At 40.2% G+C, this 24,027-nt stretch overlaps 1 protein-coding gene across 2 annotated transcripts in view; it reads right to left on the reverse strand.

Moving 5' to 3' along the window:
* Positions 1 to 24,027, reverse strand: part of PPP2R2C (protein phosphatase 2 regulatory subunit Bgamma) — a 463,465-nt gene that overhangs the window by 254,002 nt on the left and 185,436 nt on the right. For both annotated transcript variants that reach the window (XM_069203156.1, XM_069203160.1), the window contains one exon: positions 2,340 to 2,505. In XM_069203156.1, coding sequence (XP_069059257.1) covers positions 2,340 to 2,505 — 166 coding nt within the window. The remainder of the gene's footprint in view (positions 1 to 2,339; positions 2,506 to 24,027) is intronic.

The raw sequence follows: 24,027 nt of genomic DNA on the forward strand, positions 1-24,027 counted from the left end.
CAGCTAGCTTGAATCCAGTGGGGCAATGAGCACTGGAGCTACGTCTGGGCATACCCTTCCCACTTAAGATGACACAAGCAAAAAGAACAGATAATGGACGGAATGCTGAACAATGTAAACATTCACCCCCAGTCATAAAGATCTGCTTAGAAGTAGGGCATGTATTGCACTGATGATGGTCAGTGTAGTAGGTATGAGTTGGTTGTGCTGACAAACTAATGTCCAAAGTCCCTGTTCAGTACACTGGAAAAATTTGTCAAATGCTATAGGTCTACTCTGGTGTTATGAAGCATTATGAGAAAGGTAGGAGGCCGCAATTACTTAAAATGAGAATCATATGTTAAAGCCAATAGCCCTTTATAGGTAATTTTTGTTATCACACTGTTAGGCGTCTTCTATCATGGATTCTAACTGCCTACATTAGTTAGATAGGGTTTTGGTGATTCCCCTCTGACAAACCCTCTTTTCACAATTTCATTGGCTTTTAGGCCTGGCTTGAGAGTGGAGCTGTCTGAAAAGGTTTATGTGATAATTTCCTCTACAAATCCTTGATTTAAAAAAAGCTGTTAGTCAGCCTAAGATGTAGTTGCATGCAGTGAAAGGGACATTATTATTGCAGGACCCAGGTCAACAGCAATAGGAAAGGGCCTTTGGAGCAACTCCCGTGACTAATACAGCAGGTATGGCTTTCACATTATGAACTCTCTGGCAAAGACTATAGGAAGGTTTTTACATTGAACTGCTTGCCAAACACCATATAAAGCAGTTTTACATTGTGAACTCTCTGACAAATACAACAAGAAGGTGTTTTAAATTGACCTTCGTCCCAAACACCATAGGCGTGAGCTCTACATTGTGAACCCCCTGAGAAATGGAAAAAGAAGGGGCTTTACACTGTAAACTCTCTGACAAATGCTAAAGGAAAGGGGTTTTACAATGTGAGCTCAATGACAAACACAGGAGAAAGAGACTTTACATTTTGGAATATTTGAAAAACACACTTGGAATGTTATTTTGTTTCTATATCGTCAACTCTTTGGCAATAGGAAAAGGTGGTACATGGATCCCTTTTGAGTCTGGCCACAGTAAATGACTGGTGTTCCAGAGGCGAATGTACACATTGATGCATACTTTGACCCGCCGAAATTGTTTAATTGGTTAAAGCCAACAGGTTTGCTTTGTTGATTATTAAATGTGTGACAAAGTCAGTAGGCCTATCATTGTGTATTCTGAATAGCTTGGCAGACCTGTCGACGTAACCTTTTGAGTGAGAAAAGCCTAATATTTTCATTAGGCCCGTATAGGACCATTGCTGGTTTTCACAATCAGAGCCTGCTGGTGCTCATATTACCACGTCACCTCAAAGATAACAGCAGCAGAGTACATTCACAGGGTTAGTTGCCCCAGAGGCATTTCTTAAAGGTACGTGATTTGCACTCTGGTTAATCTGCAAGGCCCCTGTGGGGCAGATTCTAGATTATAATTCTACCAGAAATCTTGAAAATAGTTGTCATTTTGAATATAGTATTTTGCTATGTGTGCATTGAAGCACTTTGCCTTTTCCAAGAATGAGCACTGGTTGGGCAATGATTTGTTGGGTATTATTGCTGTGTGTTGGTCAGTTCTGAATTTCTAGCCCACAAAACATCACTGAGTCAGCTTGGTCTGCCCTGCTTCAAAACCAATGAAAAAGTCAAGGTTTACGTTATAAAATCTTTGACATATTTACAAATGCAAGAGGAAACTGCTCTTCATATAGGCTTCTGTGATTCTCTACAACCATATTTTGTTTGTTATGTTTACACATAATATTGCCCACCAACAACCTTGTTGAGCTGAAAGATTTTACTTTCAAATGTTCAATCTCTTGTACTCTTTGTTACATGCACCTGCCAAATCGAGTCAGCACATTTAGTCATTCTCTTTTACAAAATGTGAAGCAATTGAACCCCCATTATATTTAAGGTAAGTTGTGATTGCTTGGCTTTGAAAAAACAATTTCTGGCTATACTCAGTGCTTCCAATCCTAAATCAGCACTATGTTATTTGTATTTGTTTTTATCCTCAAACAAATACAGAAGAAGTGCAGATCTTTGGCGTGTACCTAATATAATGAAATGTAACACAGATACCATCATATATGTTCATAGATAACAGCACAAGCATCATTACAGGAAAACAATATAATTCCTACAATATAATCTTTTTTTAATGAAAATGAAACTATCCACCAAAGATTACATCATACCACACTGTCCAAAATAAATAGTAGAAAACGATTTCCCCAAAACAGAAAGTCTGATGAAAAACACAATTGTTTAATAGCTTCCTAATCTTACCATTAGTTGAAAGAAGGGAGTGGGCTGCATTTTGCTGAGGTAACCATTTAATCTTGTTTATTTTTTCTTCTATTTCCAAACTCTTTAGATAATCAAATTCCGGTTCGTGGCTCTGGAAAGTGCTGTAAACATTGTACTCTCCCTGATTGCAAGGCTCATTTTTGCTCTGCAAAGAATAACAAAAAAACACAACGTTTAATGGTTTACCTATATTACCCTGCATTATTACAATATATTTATGAATAACTGGCACTTTTTATGCACCAATCAAGAGTAAGGAATTAAACTGTGACAGGTGAGTTCATGCATATTGTTTAGAGTCATGAGATCATTTAATGCCGACCGGACACAGTGACGTCATTTCCTGGCTTTAATTGTACAAATGAATGCATTCTGAGTGTTTTGACGCGAAATAAAACAATTGAACTATCAACCCAGAAACCAACGATTTGTAAAAGAAAAGCCAAAAATTGGAAGCACGATGTCCAGTGTTATGCTCCCTGCTTTCAATTTTAAATAACACATACAATTGTGGTATTACTTGTGTCTTCTTCTTAGGATATATCCAAGAAGAGATTTACCCGCGGTAAACACAAGAGCGTAGCTACAAGTGGTGCAGACGGTGCAGAGGCACCAGGGCAAGGAGGGGTTCCGAACTGCCCTTTAGGGGCTGTATTTAGCGTTCTAGGTGCTTTAATCACAGACCATGCCGGGGGCTGGCACTGTGTATGTTGTTGTGGCAGAAAGGGTGGGTTGAAGGTTTAAACGAGAGAGGCTAGATAGAGGATATGCACGAAATGGAGAAGAGAGAGGAAATGAACGCAAGATAAGGAAAGAATGAGAGAAAGAAGGGAGGAAGAAATGGAAGAAAAATAAGTGGCAACAACAAAATGTAATTGCGAGGGAAAGAGGAAGGAGATAAAGAGAACAGGTGGATAAAGGTGATTTTGGGTAAAGAAGGTAGGGAACAGATACAAAAGGATAAGTAAACTGGGAAGAGAGGAAAAGAGAAGAGAAAGAGAATAGCGTTTAAAGGGAGCCAGGTGAGAGAAAGGGAGAAAGGCGATAACAAGAGTGAGAACAGGAAGATAAGGGAGACAAAGGAAGGGACGGAGAGGAAAGCGTGGAAGGAGGACAGGCCTGAGAGAGGAAAAGAGAGGAAAAGACATGCAGGATAAGGAACTCGGAGATCTGTGCTTACAGTTAGTGCAGTGTGTGCAGGGACAGTCGTTTTCAGAGGTGTGAGGGGGCATCAGCACCATAAACATGGCTTTCATTGACATACCAGATAGTAGGGGCCCCGATTTCCTTCCTTGCATTCGTTCCTAAATGGCTCTTGCTACACAACTGTGCAAACACTGGTTCTGGCTCGTCCCATACCAGACCACTTCATACCAGCATATGTTCAATTCAGGACTAGTCCCGCTCAGGCTGATAGGAGCTTGATTACATGCCCTCCCCAAGAAGATCAAAGCTCACGGGAGTGTAAGAAATAGGATTTTTAGTTGAGAGGGGTAAATTGAGCCCTACTGAAATAATAATCACAATCTTTGAACCACAAAAGTCACTGAATTAACATGTTTAACCCTCAGGTAGCATACCACAAATTCAGTCAGACTTAACATAGAGGCAATGTGTAAAGTATTTATGCAGCACACAAAAAGTAATAAAGTGAAAACGCTACACAACAAAAGCCCCAAACCAATTTAGAAAAATAGAGTAAATTTGATAAAATGACCACAAACGGGCAAACATCCAATCAGTAGAACTAGAGATATGAGTTTGTTTATGTTTAGGTGAAAATAGTGGCAAAAAGCACAAAGCACCACTCACATTTATATGGTTGTGCAGGATCGGGGGAAGTCACAATTTCGGCCAACTGTGATGGAGCGTGGGTCGGATACAGGGATCAGGTTACCTTCTCAAGTCAGACTGACGTTAGCACTTATTAAGTGTAATAAGGAAACGCAGTCTTAGGATATGGGAGACATAGGCCTTAAAACATTGAAAAACCAACTTCATGAGTTCTTCACTGTTAGGACATGTCCTACTTTCCAAGTACCATGCACCCTGCTGTACGGGTGGTTAGGGCCTCCCTTAGGGATAATTTATAAGTATTAAAAGGAAAAGTTTAGGGCAGGCAAAAGGGTTAATTTGCCAGGTCAAAATGGCAGTTTACAACAGCACTACAGGCTGCAGTGACAGGCCCAAGGCACGTTACACAGTGCTACTTTAGTGGGTAGCCCAATGAGTGTTGCTGCCCACTAGTAGCATTTAATTTACATGCGCTGGGTGCAGATAGTACCATTTACTAGGAGCTTACAAGTAAAATAAATATGCCAATTAGGTGTAGGACAATTTTACCACTTGGGCTAAGTCAAGATAAAGAGGGTAACCATTCCCTGTTTTGGGAGGAGCCCTGATAAAATGATAATTTGGTGGATGATGTAGTTGAGACAGTTATTATGGAGCAAATCCGCTTATTCTTAACACTATTAAAACTAACGTGCTGGACTTTGAAAGAAAGATTGTAAAAGATTCATGGTGGTTCAGTGGTATTAAACTAGATGCACTCAAAGTATTCACATTTTCAGATATTCTCGTTACAAGCCTCCTGCAATAGATACAACACAAGTCAGTGTACAGTCTTTGATGACTGGTTTAGGTTAATTCAATTGTGAGCATGCTGGTCTATCAGCACATTTCACTACAGTGGTGTCAATAATTACGTATGAGGTTCTGCTTAATGTTTCGGACAGCTTGCCAGACTGGTTTCCTTACATGGAATCTGCATGCTGAAAGTTCAGAGTTAAGCTGCCTGGAGGCACATAATCCAGTCTAAAAGATGCCTTGTTAAACTTTATTAAATATATGTTAGTTTGGCCAAGAGATGTAAAACAAGAGTTGGCAAACCAATAGGTAACTCCTGTGAAAGAGCTATTTACTTTGCCAATGTGTTTTAGCCATGTTGTTCACTAGCGTAGCTGCGGTTCAGCATGACTAAAAGTTAGTGGTATAGAGAAGTGTGGTCTGAAGTGTTGCAGAGTGGAGTGACGAAGAGTGGAGAAGAGTGTTGTAGAGTGGAGTGGCAGACAGTGTTGTATATTGGAGAGGCATAGTGTGGAGGCAAGTAGAGTGGACTGGTGTAGGGTGTATTGGCGTAGAGTGTTGCAGAATATAGTGGCATAGAATACAGTGTCATTGAATACAGTGACATTGAATTTAGCAGCGTACAATGCAGCATCATAAAATGCGGTGGTGAAGATTAGACTGTTGCATTGTAGAGTGGATTGGTGCAGAGTGCAGTGATGCAGAGTGGAGCAGAGTCGAGTGGTGTAGAGTTGAGTGGCACAGCATGGAGTGGTGCAGAGAGGAGTGGCGCTGAGTAGAGTGGAGCAGAGTGAAGTGGCACAGAGTGGTGCAGAGTTGAGTGGCATAGAGTTGCGTGATGGAGCAAGCAGTGGTGCCAAGTAGTCAAGTGGCTTAGAGTGCAGAGAAGAGTTGATTGGCACAAAATGCAGTGGCATAGAGAGGTACAGAGTAGAGTAGCATAAAGTGGTACAAAGTAGAATACAGTGCCATAGGGTGTAGAGGCAGAGAGTGCAGTGGTGTAGAATGGAGTAGTGCAGAGAACAGCATAAAGTTCAGTGGCGAAGTGCAGTGTTGCAGAGTAGAGTGTCAGAGTGCAGTGGCGTAGAGTGGAGTAGAGTGGCATAGAGGGCAGTGGCGTAGAGCAGAGTTGCACAGAGCAGAGTAGAGTGTTAGAGAGTTCAGTGGTGTAGAGTAGATTGTTTCAGAGTAGAGCGAAATGGCATATAGTGGAGTGGTGCAGGATAGAGTGCAGTTACACAGAGTGGCATTGAGTGTAATGGCATACAGTAAAGTCGTGTAGATTGCGGTGGCGTAGAATTCAGTGGTGCAGAGTAGATTATAGTGGTGTATAGTGGATTGGGGTAAAGTGCTGGGGCATATAGTTGATTGTTACAGAGTAAAGTGCATTTGTGTAGAGTGTATTGGCGTAGAGTGCAGTGTTGCAGAGTGGCATAGAGTACAGTGGCGTAGAGTGGAGTTGTGCAGAGTAGATTGGTATGTCCTACACTGGAGTGCTGTAGAGTGCAGTGGCAAAGAGTGCAGTGGTGTAGAGTAGAGTGGCAAAAGAGTGCAATGGCATAGAGTAGAGTGGTTCAGGGTAGAGAAGAAAGGGTTAGCATGAAAGGACGCAGAGTTGAGCGTGCAGAGTGCAGTAGCAGGGAGTGGTGCAAAGTGGAGTGGTGGCGAGTAGAGTGCAGTGGTGTGGAGTGGTGTAGTGTAGAGTGTAGTGGCTTAGGGTGAATTATTAATGGCGTTACTAATAAAGTAAACACAAAAAAAAAAAATATCAACCATAGCAAAATGATGCAGCTGTTCATACCAATTTTTTTTTGTTTTAATAGTTTTTATCAGGGATGCTTTGCAATATGACTAAACCCCGCTATCAAAGCAAATAGGTCCCAAAGGTGGAATCGATTGGCTTTGCAAATGCTTGTTTTTATTTGTTCACTGTCTCCATCTAGGGCTCAAATGATTTCCTTATCTGTCCTACTCAATACAACTGGGGGTATGTTTCTCTTGGACTTTTTCCACATTAATCTTTCTTGGCCAGTTGAACAGTATCTGGCTGCACAATTATTATTTCAGCCATTTGGATGTTCATTTTTTGATTTATAGTTGTTATCAGTTTAAAATCAAGCATATCTTAGGCAATGAGCACTTCTTCTCCAACACTAATTACACCCATGCACCTCTGATTATCAATAATAAATGTGTACTTTTGATCCTACAGCAGTTTCTCCAGCATGTTCACCTGTGGTCTTGCTAATTAACTGCTATAAGTAACTTTGAATACAACTGACATAGGCAATATGTGATACTATCCTACATGTATTATTTTCTTGTCTAAACTAATCCAACAGAACCACTAGTGCTTTTGTACCTACATGTATCAATTGTCCATTGTTTGAAGTACACATTGCCCTAATGTTCTATCTCTGTATTTGTACAGACATGGTACCCTAATTCATAGCTTTACTATTTTAATTCCAGTGCAGATCTCATGTGAATTAAATGGTCACACTGACAGAGACCTATGCCACACCCACCACTCTGTAAATTGAATTTTCAAATGTATTCGCATTTTTACATATCTAGCACAGTAACTGAACATGTCAATATTCACCAGTAAACTACGTTTGACTTGCTCTATAATAATAATTTCACAATGTCTTTTCTTGTTATACCTCATACACTTTGACAGCAAATGTTCTGTGCCCAGAATCATAATATGCTCCACCTCTGTTTAATAATATCCCAAACCAATAAAAATGTAAAATTTTTTTTGCTTCATCTTGTGAGTGGCAGGGTACATGGATATTAAATGTGCAACATTTCTGTGTTACTAACAGCCATTTTAAGCACACTGCCCTTACATGCAACATATAGAAAACAAAAATAAATGTGTGCCTTAGCCCTGGGTGTGGCTTCAAACAATCTTATTTTATGTACTTGTATCATCACATGAAATTTCACAAATGATTTTCACACATTCTGTTTTCGCTAGCCCTGCTCCTCCAGGTATGCCCTAAAATTATTCTTATGTGTTATACTAATACTCTCATTTAGAGTGTGCTGGAACTTATGGGAATGTTTGGTGTTATGGCAACCATATATTTCCACTGTTTTAAATGATTGTCAGTAATTAGTTAATTATAAAGTTCACGAAATCAATTGCTGTCAGCACAAGGACTATTTGGAACCAAATGCTAATAAATCTGCGTAAAGCAGGTGAAGTAGTTACAGCCTCTATACTTCATTATCACTTTTGTTTGTGCTTGAACTTTAAATAATGGGTTAGTAATGTCCTTCCTACCTTAATTATGAATGTCCTTGTATAATTTACAGTTAATTGTCTCGTAACATATTACCTACAATCATAGATTTTGCATCATGCATAATGTTAACAACTCATTCAATAAGAAATATATATCACTGCATACATATTTCATACCTATTAATAAATGTTGCTAAGTAATGACTAATATGACAAGCCATATCTTGTTTACCATGGCCTAGAAGAGACTAAGGACACAATAATGTCCTGGTGAAAACATGTTGATGTAACCCAGAAGAATGCAATGGATTAGAAGAGTTTATTACTAACATTGGGACCTCATTTGACAACTGGACTACATAAAACTAAATAAGGACCAGGGGTTCAACTAACAACATCTCCGGGTGGGTTTGTTATGATAAAACATTGGGGCAAGAAGGATTTAGCTTCCACGTCACTGCAAACTGCCCTTTGCCATCCTTAAATGTCCTTAAGTTTGAAAAGTTGGAGCAAAATGTATAGTGAACAAATCTGTTTTTGATCTGAAAGTGTAACACCTTTGTAATTTGTAAAAATGGTACTTAGAGATGGATGGGAAGTGTTGTCTCTTACTGTTATCACTATCTGCATGATTACACACTTATACTTATGCCACTAATTTTTTATATTTGCTAACTGCTGATATTGTCACGTATAGTGACCTACAAAGTACTTGCTGTCTACTCTTTAAACATCCAAAACTTAGATAAATATCTTTGATATGCTAAGTGACTTTCCTCATCAATTTCACAAAATAGTACTAGTTTATGGTCATTGAGGCAGCCAGCTCCATCTTTTACAATTTGTATTACTGCTATTCATTCCTTCATGCACTATTGACTTAATTTCACATTGGACATACCTCAAAGTTTCATTCATAAATTCTGGCACATTTTGTGAGGTGATAACTGTATACATGGAAAGCCTTGTAGTATCTTACTTTAAATGTTTGCATACTATCCATAAAACCACATTCAATCATAAATCTGACCTAGAAATGCTTCATCTAGAAAAGTATCTCCTTTATCACAAACTTTGTGCAACTCCATCTTCATAATTGATGCATTGACTGACACAGTTTTGGCACTATAGATCAGTCCTTTTCAGTGAACAGACATTTTTCATTTGATAAATGTTTATTGATAACATAGATTTGTTTTTACTAGATTCTAATTCTACCAACTGAGTTTTTAAAATATTGTTAACACATATTTTCTTTTTGTGCAGGATCATTCACATCACAGAATTGTCTCATCATCTACAAATAGTTCCTAACCATGTTTTGAAGCTATATTTTCCAAACGATATACAGACACAGAACTGATACCTGATACATCAGCTTGTCACATCTTGCAAGGCCTAGGGTGCACCCACAGGCTTAAGCCATTACCAACATGTCTAGCCAGAGTCTTTCAGTATAGGATATAAGTGAAAACACCACATTTTCACTAGTGTAATGGCATTAACACATGTTGATTTGCCAAGAAAAGTCCAAATGTATTTATAAGAGCATCCTGCGACATTACCACTCTATGTTATGAGCCTCCAGCAATTTTTCCCCTGCTGAACATAAAGATTATTCAGAGAGTTTATAGAAGGTTAAGAATGCTTACCCTTGGAATACTCTTCATAGTATCAGTTCTATTTCTTGATGTCAAAATTTGTTGTAATTTGTGTATAAAATGGTAACTTTTTCATTTGTCTAGCCTATATCACATTTCCCAAATCGAGCCTTTCTTACAACTCCATGTCTCTTGTCTCATAGTATTAGTATTAATACAATGAATTATTAATTACATTACCACACCAGATAATCCTGATATCACAGTAAATATATCTTTATAATGTGGAAAGAAAGAATTAGCAATTTCCACACATTTAAAGCAACAAATTTCCTACTATCTTCGTGCTGCTGATAACAAGCAAACCTTTCTTGTGCAGTATTACTACATTTGAAATGCAGTAATCTCACATTGATTGCACAAGCAAAAATGTGCTGAATATGTGGTAATCCTTTCGCACCTTCTGGTGACTTGTAGAGGCTGGTGCTGAGGGGTTTCATGTCGCTCTTGACTCAACCATTTCAGGGGAGGCATGGGTTGATCATTTCTCTCATTTGTATGCTGAGGCAGACGTTGTAGAACCTCTGAGTCCACTTAGGACAATGCCTGCCCAAGATATGAAGTGTAGGGCTGTTATCCCTGATATGGTGGTAGCAGAGTCGTCCCCCACCCTTGTGCACTATGAGGTTGACTATGTGTCGGCCGTTGAAGTCCTTTCTGCTCTGGACATGATCATCCTTAACAAAGCTCCAGGGTTGAACAAAGTGCCTGGAAATGTGTTTAAAATGTTAAGGATATATGGTGCCCTCATTTGTGATATTCTTTAATGCTCAATTGTCCGGTGCTCCCATTCTGCCCACATGGACAGGGGATGAGATAATCCCAATTTACAAAAAGGGTTGCAGGTCCCCCCCAGCCGATTGTAGACCAATCAGCCTTATAGATTCTGCACAAAAGCTGTTTAGCCAAATTCTATTAAATAGATTACATGATTGAATGGCAGTTATAGATGCCCTCACCCCGCTTCAATCAGGGTTTTGTGATGGCATTGGTACTATTGACTAGGTCTTCCGATTACAAATGTTGTACTGGAAGTATGTGACACTGAGGGGTGGTGTAATTTGTGTTGCTTTCTGAGCCGCCTTTGACCTCCTGCCCAGAGGGTCTTTATGGAATGTTCTGGCGGAGATGAGGGTCCCTCCTTATTTATTAGAGATGATTATCTGATTCCATTTGAACACCTTTGCGCAGGTCAGGTATGGCCCCCTGGGTGAGTTAACTAAGCCTATTCCTGTCAACTGGGGTGTGAAGAAAAGTTGTGTGCTGGCACCCACCCTTCTCCTTCTCTACTTCAATGATTTAGTTTCCCATCTGGCAAAGTGTGAGGGCGGTGTCCTGTCTCTCGCAGGGGTTACTATTCCTGGGCTTCTGTTTGCAGATGACCCTCTGCTACTGTCTAGATTACCTATGGGTCTTCAGAAACTATTTGATGGATTTGGGGTCTTTTGTAGTCAGTGGGGCCTTGAGATCAATCTCTGGAAATGTAAGTACATGGTCCTCAATCCTTGGCCTACTTCTCACTTGAATGAAACCTTAAGGGGGAAAGGTTAGAACAGGATTGGGTATTTGTTTACCTGAGGATCACACTGGCAGAGCATTTTAATTGGTCATCCCAGATCCAGAAAAGCAAATTTAGGTTAGAATACTATTGTAGGGGTATTTCAAGAGTACATCGATCCTCTGCATTTCGACCCATCTCCCCAGCCGTCGAGATGTACAAGTGCCAGGTACGGTGAGCCTCCATCTATGGCAGCGAATTATGGGACCACCTAGATGCTAAGTCTATTGATTTAGTTAAAAACCGATTTATAAGGAGCCTAAATAATCTTCAAGCTAGTGCTTCCGCTACGGCTTAATTACGCCCTGAGGAAAATTAGTGATGTGGTGAGACTGAAACCGTTACTGTTTTGTTGGCGATTATGGGCCGCACCCAAGCTAATCTCACTCCGCAGAGCTTTCAAAAAGGTGATGGAGTGGTCGGGGCTAACAAGATTCCCTGGCTAAGGGCTGTGAGAGGCTGTCTAAGCCAAATAGGGCTTGATAGTAGCACATTTAGCTCAGATGTTCCTGTACCTATTTCTAAGGTGACTCTAAAAAGTACCTATTGGCACTTTGTAGACCAGCGTGACTTCAGCTTTTCCATTGTGGTTTCCGTAACAGCAGTTTAAAATGAGGTGTTCCCCAGAATCGTACCTGGATGAGGTTAAGCTCCCTTTTGCCAGGACCTTGTATATTAAGGTCTGCCTTGGGACTCTATCCATTTGCTCTCTCACTGCTGTAAGGGAGCGTTTCAGTTCTGCTTCACAAGAACGTGTCTCTTTTGCTCAGACGAGGTGGAGGTGGCTGAGAATGTCTTATCATTCTGCCCAGCATATCATAGGTGTAGTAATCGATACTAGGAGGTGCATTGTATTTGCTGTTTTTTGTTTTGTACCTGGAGTCTTAGGAGGAAAAAGGTGGCCACTAGATGATTTCAATTGTTCTGTATTTTTTACTTGTTTTAGTTGTTTTCATCAACTGTTTATTTTATGCAAGATGTAATATCTGTTGTTTTTCATTTTTTATTATGTTCTTTTATGGCCGTGGCCATGGGCCGAAATAAGACTTTTTGACTTGACTTGACATTTGTGTTAAGGCATCTTTATCTTTAAGCCACTTCCAAGGGATAATAAACATTACAGGTCTTGAATTTGTATATTAGATTGTGAGGACTGCCACCTCAAGGATGTGTATGTAAATGTAAAAAATTAATTGGATTTTTTCAGATGTCAATATTTTAAAAAAATTTCTCAATCCAATTTTAAACAGTGATGTGGGGATCATTGATCCTTTCCAAGTAATCTATATTTGACTTATGTTTACTCATTTCTTGACTGAGAGTAAACGCATTTAAAATGACATTTTAGCGTATAACTTGGAAAATGTGTACAATTCTTGTACACAAACTCAAAATATATATTTTTAAATATATAAACATAGATAGTTGAATTTGATTTTTTTCCAACTATTGCTATTGTTTCCAACACTTGAACATTTATTAATTTTAAATACTTTTAGCTAATTGTGCAATTAGTTGAAGAAATGGAAGTGGCGACAGAATGCATTATTGATAGCGCCATAAGAAGCACAAACTCAGAAGAGGTGTGACCCTTTCTACATACTTTGATCTTGGGTGTACCTAAGCTATAGGTGAGTCAATCATTTATCTGTGTACCTGCACATTAAACATTTCCAAAAGGCTGTAAGATGCCGGCTTCAATTGCTGAAAAAGATGAAGTTGCTTTTAAGCCAAATTACTTTTGCTTTTTTGACAATCATTAGTGGTATCAGGCATCAACTATAAGCCATAGGGATCTCACATACCAAGCAGAGTAATGCCACCCATATTGTTCCTCCAAAAATTTCCCTTGCATCTGTTAAGTCAATGATGTAATCCATGGGCAGACTGTTGTACGAAATAAATAGTTTGACCATATACCCCTCACGTTAAAAGAGCTTTACTGGCTTCTGTAAGTATGATTCAGATTTACTTTGGCCTGAATCATCTCTAACACTGCATAACCACTGACCTGGATATCTCTCATCCCTATTACATCTTTTGGGACGCAAGAAGAATCTCAGGAGCGAAGACAATTTCCAACTTGAAATCATGAAATGTGTCTGTCCAATGGTTATGTCCCAACGTTTCTCAGGAACTGACTCCTACCTTGGGAACTCTTTACTGGAAGGCCTCAGGTGCCACGCACATCTCCTCCAGTTCAGGATAAACTAAAAGCATGTCTATTTAGCAAATGTCTAAATATTCAGCTTCCTCAATACTATTTCATCCTACCCTCCTCCTCTGACTCCACCAAACCACCTGCTCGTGGTCCTCCTCTCTGCCCGTGCTACTTTTTTACCTCCTCTCCCATCCTCCCTCTCTATCAATTTAAAGCAATGAGGTATGAAGAATTAATAGTCATTACTCCCCTTTCCTGTTCTCTTACCTAGTACTTATGTTCTATAGAGGCCTTGATTTCTATCATCTATTTTATTATGAAACATACCAACACCCGATTAATGGTAGAGTGGTGCATCATAATAACTTAATGAGTGAAAGAACTACGATTTAATCATATTAATATCTGGTTCACAGACAACTTTATTTAAAGTATTTGCCATAAAACAATAACTAGTTAAGATATTTACATTTTTGCTACAGCTTCTTTGATGTTACAGCATTTTCTGGTAGTAAAAACCTGCAACATTTTATTTTGGAGAGTTTGTTGCAGTTTTTGGGTGGCACAAGTTTTCAGACTGTGTCACCAGATGGCCACCTTCCACTTAGACCAGTTTCAGCAACTGTGTACTCAGTGCTTAGTTTGTAAATAAAAACGTGCTGGTACACAAAGCCCTCATCTTAAACAAGCGCTGCTGCAATTAAATGTGCGAACAAGGAATACTGAGGCAACCTAATCCTGAAGCCATCTCGGGCCTCTTCAATCCATTTACAGCCACTCCCTGAATCTTCAGCTCACTATTGCAGCTTTCTGCTTTCTCCCATTGTGACGCTTTTTCGTTTTTCTCTTCCTCCGTCTTTCCCATATGTGTCTTTTGCTCGCACTAAATGCTTGAGGCAGAAAAAGAAACGCCGGTCCTCAAAAATAAGTGCCGATGCCCCCGCACCGGAAACATCTAGCACAAATTAACACTGTGTTTACTCACTCCATTTTTAACGAGCTATTGAGACGTCTTTGGGCAGATAGGCTAAGCTTCAGGAAGAAAAATACTTCTGGATCCTCTATCTTCCTGGGCTTTTCATCCAACAGCGCTCTGCTCTAGGCATTTCGAATTTTGCACTGTATCCAGACATAGCATCAATAGCAGACGCTACCTCACTGTGCCTCGAGGTTACCCAGGATGCTAACTCTGGGTAGGGAACGTTTTCCACCAGGTTAGTGGTGGTGCAGGTGAGAACTGTCACTTTATTATTTGAGCCGAGGTGCATGGAATTCTCCTGCCCAAAACATTGTTGTGAAATCTATCTACACAGCTTGGCATTGTTATAGGGAAACGTTATAAACCTCTTTGTATTTTCATTAAGGTTTGAGGCTGTAACCTTGCCTTCAAATAAACACGTAGACTGTCCATTTTAGAAAGTGTGGCATTCACAAGACTTAGATGGGAATGTTAGTGTTTGCTAAACTCCCACACACAGCTCTGGACTTCAGATCTAGTGTATATCCATTGTCAGGGGTGTAACTAGGTCAATAGGATTGGGGAGATTTGAGCTTCAGATGGGATACCATGTTAAAGCACATAATATGAGGAGCACAACTGAGGGGGAAGGGGGGGGGCTTAAGAGGCAGTGGAAGAGGAAGGAGGGCAGATTGTAAAGGGCCCTTTAAAACACGTTTTTCAAACTAATAAACATTTTTTAATGTCTTCAAAATAGAGAGAGAGAGAGCATGTGTGTGGGTGTTTTTCAGTGTGGGCTTGTAGAAAGCTCAGGTGAAACCCAACAGGCTCTTCATTATTTCACACTGAAAGCACTTGTACCCAACTATTTACTACAAAAAACACCCCCCTCCCCGCAGCTACGTCCCTGGTGTCCGTGTCCAGCTCTTCTAGAAATAAGAAACAATAAAGATGTCATTACAAGACCGGATGCTAACATCATGCATTAACCTTTTTATTGCAACTCCTGCTGCACCTTTAAAGGATTTGCTAACAATAAAACAGCAATCTAGAGTTAGAACTCCTTACTCCATAAAAATTTCCACTCATAGAACACTCTTTCTTTTATAAATGCTGATTTTGAGAAAGATACTATAGGTGGTGTTAAGTTTTGAGAGTGTATGTTAAAAATATTGAGCTGTAGGAATCTTTAAGCTTCTAGGGCCATATTTATACTTTTTGACGCAAAACTGCGCTAACGCAGTTTTGCGTCAAAAAAATTAGCGCCGGCTAACGCCATTCTGAAGCGCCATGCGGGCGCCGTATTTAATCAATGACGTTAGCCGCCGGCGCTGCCTGGTGTGCGTGTAAAAAAATGACGTACACCAGGCAGCGCCGGCGTAGGGGGATATGGGGCTTGGGCGTCAAGAAATGGGGCAAGTCAGGTTGAGGCAATTTTTTCGCCTCAACCCGATTTGCGCCATTTCTTTCGACTCCCAACCCCCATAGAAATGACTCCTGTCTTAGCAAAGACAGGAGTCATGCCCCCTTGCCCAACGGCCATGCCCAGGGGACTTATGTTCCCTGGGCATGGTCATTGGGCATAGTGGCATGTAGGGGGGCACAAATCACGCCCCCTTATGCCACAAAAAAAAATGAAAAAAAACACTTACCTGAACTTACCTTAATGTCCCTGGGATGGGTCCCTCCAGCCTTGGGTGTCCTCCTGGGGTGGGCAAGGGTGACAGGGGGTGTCCCTGGGGGCATGGGAGGGCACCTCTGGGCTCCTTCAGAGCCCACAGGTCCCTTAACGCCTGCCTTTTGCAGGCGCTAAAAAACGGCGCAAAAGCGGCCGTACGTCATTTTTTTTGACCCGCCCACTCCCGGGCGTGAATTTTGCCCGGGAGTATAAATCCGACGCACATGCCTCGGAGTCACTTTTTTAGACTGGAACGCCTACCTTGCATCTCATTAACGCAAAGTAGGTGTCCACGCTAAAAAATTACGCAAACTCCATGGACTTTGGCGCTAGACGCGTCTAACGCCAAAGTATAAATATGGAGTTAGTTTTGCGTCGAAATTGCGTAAAAAAAAACGACGCAATTCCGGCGTAAACTGAGTATAAATATGCCCCCTAATTTTTAGATGTGATGCATGCTATGCCTTATCTTCATTAATCATGTACAGTAAGTTTTATGTTTAAATTCAATATGCGGTGTTTGGTAACGTTTGTTATAACAAACAGAGCACATTTTAGGGAAAGGTGAATCTGCATACCTTTAGGTACAGCAGCTGCTTGTTTTGGGCTATTTTGGGAGTTGAGTTGAGTTGAGGTAAATTGACGAACCGCAGCAGTTGGAATATCTCTCTACGACCCGTGACTTTGTGATTCAGTGCGTCTCCAGCGTGCACATTAGATGGCATTAAGATGCCGAAGAGTAGAAAGAGCTTAGCCGCATGAGCTCATCACTCACAATCTTGTGTGACTTTGTGGGCATCTTAGTTTGGGCTAATATGGGTTAAAAATAAAGAGCTTTAGCGCTCTGAAAAACACTTTAAATGGCAAAAATTGACATAAAATGGGACATTTTTCAGGAAATTGCCATATTACGGTTTGAGAGAGATGTAATTGCTAAGTATTAAATTCATTTTAAACTAAGTTTTACATTTTAAGTAGTTTGTCTTCATAATAATGGATTCAGAACAAGGAAACAGTGTAGCAGTATCTGGGGGAATAAGAGAAGAAGTAATAAGGAGGTTAATACAACATGAAATGAAGGCACAGGTTAAAGAAACAATAGACACCTTGCTTAAAGAGAAAAAAGGAAGGAATTGGGATGTGATAATGAATTTTCTGCCTCAAGTGTGGTTTCCAACCGTGATGCAATTGTCTTGCAAAATAGCTTTTATGATTCCAGCAAAAGAAGGTTTACTAAGGAATGGAGAATGAGAGGAACATCCCTTGGAACAGAGCATGGTATTCAACCTTCTTGTTTGATAGGAGTCTGGAGATCTGAGTGTTTCTAAGTACTTTTGAACGAGGCCATTGAACGGCTCAAAGATTCCTGACCAAGGTATAAGGGCATACGAAAAATGTGGGTTTGTTGATGCATGGAGAGGAGTTTGGATCCTGTGAAGGCTCCTATTGTAGCGATAATTAATTATCATGTAGAACAGTGTGAAAACTGCTTCAATTATACAACAATGGATTGTTAAGGGCAGTAGTTCCAGCCAGATGTGTTCAGGTTGATGGAAGATCAGTGGGATGATATACTATAGTGGTGTAGAGTTTTAAAATGTATGAGGAGACCTTCTAGAGCTAGGTATGAATTGTTATGGGATGTGAACATGCTTCTGAGTTTGATTGAGTCCTGGTCAGTAAATAAATATTTAGATTTGAAGAAACTTTTACCCTAAGTTACCAACATTGTTATGTTTGATATCGTGTTGAAGTGTGTTGGATGTAAAAGCTTTGGAAGTAGGTAACATAATTTATGGTCCAGATGGGGTATTTTTTAAAGAACAAAATGCAAGAGTCAATATTTTATCCATGTTTTCCAGACAGTAAGAAGTTACATGTGCTGGAAAGTTTGTCAGCATATGAGAATAAAGAAGAGGTGGAGAAATCAGTTGCTGATTTCTTATGTTAAACCATATCATGCAGTGAGTACTGCTACTATCGCCAGATGGGTTAAATGGGTGACAGAACAAGCAGAACTAGATGTGGGGAAATATAATGCACATCCAGTAAGAGGTGCTAGGACAAGTAAAGCTTTTTTGTTTGTAGAAAGATTGGAAGAAATTATGAAAGCAGCGATTGGTCAAATGTGAGTACTTTTGCAAATAATTACTTTAGACCAGTAAAACACATGGCAAATGTGGTGTTGAAGGGCTTTCAACATGCAAAATGGTAGCCTCCCGTCTTGTAATGAAATAGTAATTCTCTAAATAATATGAGAAGAAAATCGATATTCCATTAAAGACACAGAGGGTAATACTATCCACACCCACCACTCCCCTTAAAATTATAGAACAAAAAAAAGGTGGGGAAAAAATTATATTTAAACAAATTGATTAACTTGTCATAAAAAATTAATACATTCACATGGAATACATAGCTATGAATATAAAAGTAAAAAGTTTTACTTGTTTATTTTTCTTAGATGTTCAAAGAAAAATGATTAAAGAAGAAGAGGTCTTGGAGAATTTCAGATTCGAGAAGAATAGGTAAGATAAAAGTGGAAGAGTTTTGACACATTTAAAAGAGGAAGAGTGTTCTATGCAGGGTATATTTATGGACTAAGGAGTTCTAATTCTAGATTGCTGTTTTATTGTATGCAAGTTCTTTGTTTGAAGGTGCTGCATGAGTGGCAATTGAAATGTTAATGCATAATGTTGGCCTCCTGTCTTTAATGAAATTTTTATTCTCTACTCATATTGTATGGAGAATGGCCATTCTCAGTCAGGACAGAAGGAAGAAAATCATTCAATGAGCTTGAAGTCAATACTCTGTTCTGGTTCCCAAATTACAAAATAGCAAAGGTTATCTAGTGCAGTTACTAATTATATGGCTGTGATATCTCTCCACCAAGCCGAAACTTGTCCCAAAGCGTGCAGTTGGCTCTTCAATGGGTCTGTTCATCAGCAGACCAAACAACAGACTGTGTTTTCTGGTGATCTGGGTACAGAAATAATTTGTAACCTCTGACATGAAATTGGTTTGGACAAAATACAAAAAACAAATTCAATGTTATGGTTTTATACCTGTATCTCATTAACTCCCGAAACATGCTATGTGCTGTCACCATATAAATCCTAGTAAAAGCCAAACATTTTGTAAAGATTAAAGTGTTATGCAGCTTGGGCACAATGGGATGCCTGGGGTGAGCGCGTCATCCATCACAAAGAAACATAGGGGACTTGAAATGGAGGCACTCATCTTAAACAGTAAGGCCCAGTACAATTACAATACTCAGAAAAACGTAGAGCTTCCAAGGAAGCTCAGATAAATATGTCACACTGATTGTGTCCAAGGAAGCATGGCCTACCTAGGTTTCTTTAAGGTACCGTAGTCCACTGTACTCAAACCATTCTTATGTATGTGTAGTTGGTTTGATGTATTGGTAAATGTGACGGATGGATTACCTGCAACTTTGAACATGCCATCTACCAATGGACATAGTGCCACAGACTGGGGGTTAATAACAGGGCATATAGGGTTCTTCAAATTAAGCACAGTGAAGCACTCAGGACAACTAATGGCAGAAGCACTCATGGAAGCCTAAGCCTAAGAGAAGGGTGATGAGCCTAGAATATTGGAGCATCGATAGAGGTTTCAAAGGTCAGTGCTATCCGTTCAAGTACACAGCAGGGGAACTATGTTAATGCTGTAGTCAAGAGGTGGTCAAAGTACCTGGGACAAAAAGTTCAGCATTTCAAAACTATAAACCATGACCGACAAAAATTGGAATGTTCAATTTCAACTTTTTGCTTGGAATAATTAAATAGTCTAGTGGAAAAAAATACTAACACCAGCCCATATCTGACTGATCTACAGTGATGCAGGAAAAGCAAGAAAGACACTATAGTTCGCTGAAAAAAAACTAAATCATAACCATGGGTACTGGTTCTTCTTTCTTTATTGTAAAGACAGAATATCTCCCTCTATATTTGAACAATCTTTGAACTGGGCGAAGCAAATAATGCCACCTCAAGTGAACCTTACACAACCTCCTGCCCACTTGGTGGGATGCAAGGCAAAAGTCTGGGGTTGGCAGTGCCCCTTCAGCAGGGAACTACTCTGTTTACGACCAAGAACAGAGATGTAAGTTTATTTCGTCCTAGAAAAGAAGAGAGGCGGAGCAGCCTCCATCATGATTCTACGACGTGAGACTTTCTTTGTTGCATAGAGATATAGGGCGGAGGAGCCGGAGATTGAAGTAGAAGAAAGACGGGTAACATCCATTGAAAAATGTGTGACTACAGGGCTCACCCCCTCGGGACACCCATTAAGTGAGGTCAAAGAAGGCCCAAGATCCCAAATGAAGCTGTGCTATTATTAAAGAAGAATCCATGAGTAAACAGAATATCGTATTAGCATCCGTCTTAGTGAGCTGATGAAAAATACAAAATGGGTCCTAAAGTAGGCCAATCTGATCCCTTTGGGGCACATAGACCAATGGCTGAAACATGTCGACCTTAAATTAGATGCAGGAACACATTATAGCGCCAGGTACATCACACGTAGTTTTTATTCTTGACCGAGAGCACCTATAATAAAATGTTACTTGAGTACAAGGTCACCCTCTAGGCAATTGCAATTTCACACTTTCTTCCAGTTGCTGCAAATTTCACATTGTAGGTGTGCATACACAAAAATATTTGACCTGTTCCGCAGTAGTCCGGCATGGAAGCACGCCCTGGAGACATTTAGCATCCAGGGTGGAACCCCGATTAAGAAGCATGCCACCAACTAGATCGGTGTGTCTTTTTTAAGAATAAAAAGATTCATTTAGGAACACAAAAACAGGCTTTGTGTATAAGGATCATGTACCTGCTTTTGTTGATTCAATTATGAATTTTTGGGAAGATAAGTAGGTAAGTTTTTTCTTCTCACTCTCACTCTCCTGTGTTGGTTCTAGAGATATATATCTACATCAGGTGATTTAACAGGGATTATTATCACTAGCCACTAAAACGATTTTCTCTCTCAAACAAAATTAGAGTGAAAAGGAGGGTAATGAATAAAACAAAACGTCAGGAGGAAGAAAGGAAGGGCAATGGAAGGAGGAGTGTGCAAAGGGAGGCTAGAAATTAAGGACACAAATCAATGCTGCGTAGCACGAAGAGCGAAGGGGGGTAGAAGTGTTGTAGTTTAGCAGCGATTAGATTAAGCATTAGCAGAAGACATCTGTATTTGTAACTATTGTGAACATTTCGCGGAAATCCATTTTGTATTCATGGCAGCCATTTTCTCTGCCACATGCTGCCATGTGCTTACCATGTGCTCTGTCCTACCTTTCTGTTAACTACTCTTGAAATCTGCCTACTGACAAGTTATATTTAGCATCTCCCACTTTCGCACATGCTCAGTAAGGTCTGCAGCTGTTAGTCCTTGAAAACTGTTAGCTCCTCCTACCTGTCGACTGTTTATTTTCCACATGACCTTACATGTATACAAGTCTTGCTTCTATAATTGTACCACCTCCTTTTAGCCCCTGCGTGGGTATAAAAGGACCATGCTCTCTCAGTTCAGTGTGCTACTTCAGACATTACCTAAGGGTGCTGTTTGAACTGTAGTACCACCTCATGAGGTTAATAAACTTTGTCTTTTATTTCAGTTCCTGTGCCAACTTCTTCCTACATGGTCTAAGGACTTTGTGCAGAGAAAGGTGAACCCCTTGCACTAGTAGGCCTTGCTGAGGCTTACTTTGACAAATTGGCGCCAGAACAGGGACTCATCGGTGACTCGGATGCCCAACGGATTGGTCACGACGAAGGATTGGGATCTCGCTGCGGACGATCAATGCCTGAGGAGACCCGAGTCTTGGCAACCACGGCGTTTTTCCCTTCTTTCTGATTTGACCATCCAGGTGGCGCCGGTCCTCGACTGAGATCCTTTTTATTCATTCGTCATGCAGTGACCATTTGGTCGATTTTAGAACTTGGCAGTTGGAACCTGGACACCCTGCAAATGGTAAGAGCCGTTTTACGGCACTTGCTGTGGGTTTTGATGCCTTTGTTTGGTAATGTAGTGTAGCACTACTTACTGTGGCTCTCGTGTTTTGGGTGACTAGTCAATTTGTGTCCTTTGAATTGATATATAAATTGCAATTTATATAGGCAGGTAATGAGGAGAATGTACTCCAATTTAATTTTGATTTGAACAGCACCTTAAGTGCTACTTTGATTATAATATTGCATATTTTGCACTATTTTTGGCATGCCTGTTTTTAGCGCACTTCGTATGATGTGTTGCTTTTGTAATGGTACCAATTTGAGACTGGAAGAAGCGCAAACGGCACCCCCAGAGGGGAGGCCCAATAGAGATATGTATGTTAAACATGGTCTTTCTTCTATAATGTACAGCACATTATGGAATAAATACATTCGTGCGGATCCTGAGTTACGTTGGCCTATGCATGGGTCATTTGATTTGCGAAAGATTGAGTATGTGGAACAATGTATGTGTAAGCGAAAGTCTAGGCAAGATATGTTTGACTGTGTACGAATGTGGGAGAAAGAAGTGCGTGGACGAGTGAAATGTGAGCAAGCATTGCTTGAGAAAGAGCAGCGGAAGAATGTATATGTGAAAGCATTGGAAATGAGAAAGAAAGAAATAAATGACTTAAAGGAGCTAGAAGAGAAAGAACGTAAATTACAGGTAACTGGCCAATACACCGTTAGGCAACCTCTCTATCCTATCCTTAATAAACCACATGATGATTTATTGTTACTAAATCGCCCTCCACCTCCGTATGTTGTTCCTTCTGCCCCTCATGAGTTAGCTAAGGTCTCCAGGTCGGAGCAACAGAAGATGCGAGACAGTCACTCTATGTTGCCTGCTGACCGTGCGTCTGAGCTTAGATCTATTGCTCGTAAAACAATTCGTAGCGTTGTCTCTGCTTCTGAACTTTTAGACAACATGAAAGGGTGGACGGAAAAGGAGCAGCTATATTTTACTGAGGCATTTGGCTCAGAAGTTATTGAACTATATCAGAAATATTCTGATGAGTTAGAGCCCGATGATGTAGCAGCTGATCATAAGCAAATGCGTGATGGTCTTTTTGTTTTCTCCCAGGTGGCTGATGCAATCAGGCGGTTGGTGAAATTAAGTGTTACAGCAGTCCGCTTGCAAGAGGAGAAAAGGGCTGTGAACGTAGTTGCACGGACATCTCAGACCGGTGGGGTGCAAGCTTCCATCTTCGGAACAGATAACACTATGATAGTTCACGCGAAACCAATGCGGGAGGCCGCGCCTTTGTATGTTCCTCCTAAAGGATTGGGTACAAGTGATGATAAAACTTCTGTTGATGCTAAGGGTTATTTTATTTATAATTGGGTGTATACTCCTTGGAATAGGGCAGATGTAATGGCACTTAAAACAGCATTACCTGACCCGCGGAAAAATCCAGCCGCCTTTTATGAGGAAGTTGAGGGAGCAATTAGTTCTTGTACTATGACTTTGGCTGACATTGATTTATTTTTCGGATTGATATTACCGCCAGATATGTGGAGAACTGTTCGTAAAATTGATGATCGTGCAGTTTTTGGGACGTCATGGAAAGAATTAGAACAGGTGGACGGGGATAGGGAACCTGCGAAAAAGCCATATCAGTTGATTCTCGATCTTCCTGCAGCCATATTAGTTAAGCTAAAAACTATTATTTCCCCTAAAAAGATAGATTGGACTGTTTTAGCGTCTTGTAAGCAAAAGGCAGATGAATCGGTCTCTGATTTCTTTACACGCTTTGAAGAAGCATTTCATGATTTTAGCGGTCAGTTA

Source organism: Pleurodeles waltl, chromosome 1_2 (genome assembly GCF_031143425.1).
Source record: "Pleurodeles waltl isolate 20211129_DDA chromosome 1_2, aPleWal1.hap1.20221129, whole genome shotgun sequence".
Classification (NCBI taxonomy): domain Eukaryota; kingdom Metazoa; phylum Chordata; class Amphibia; order Caudata; family Salamandridae; genus Pleurodeles; species Pleurodeles waltl.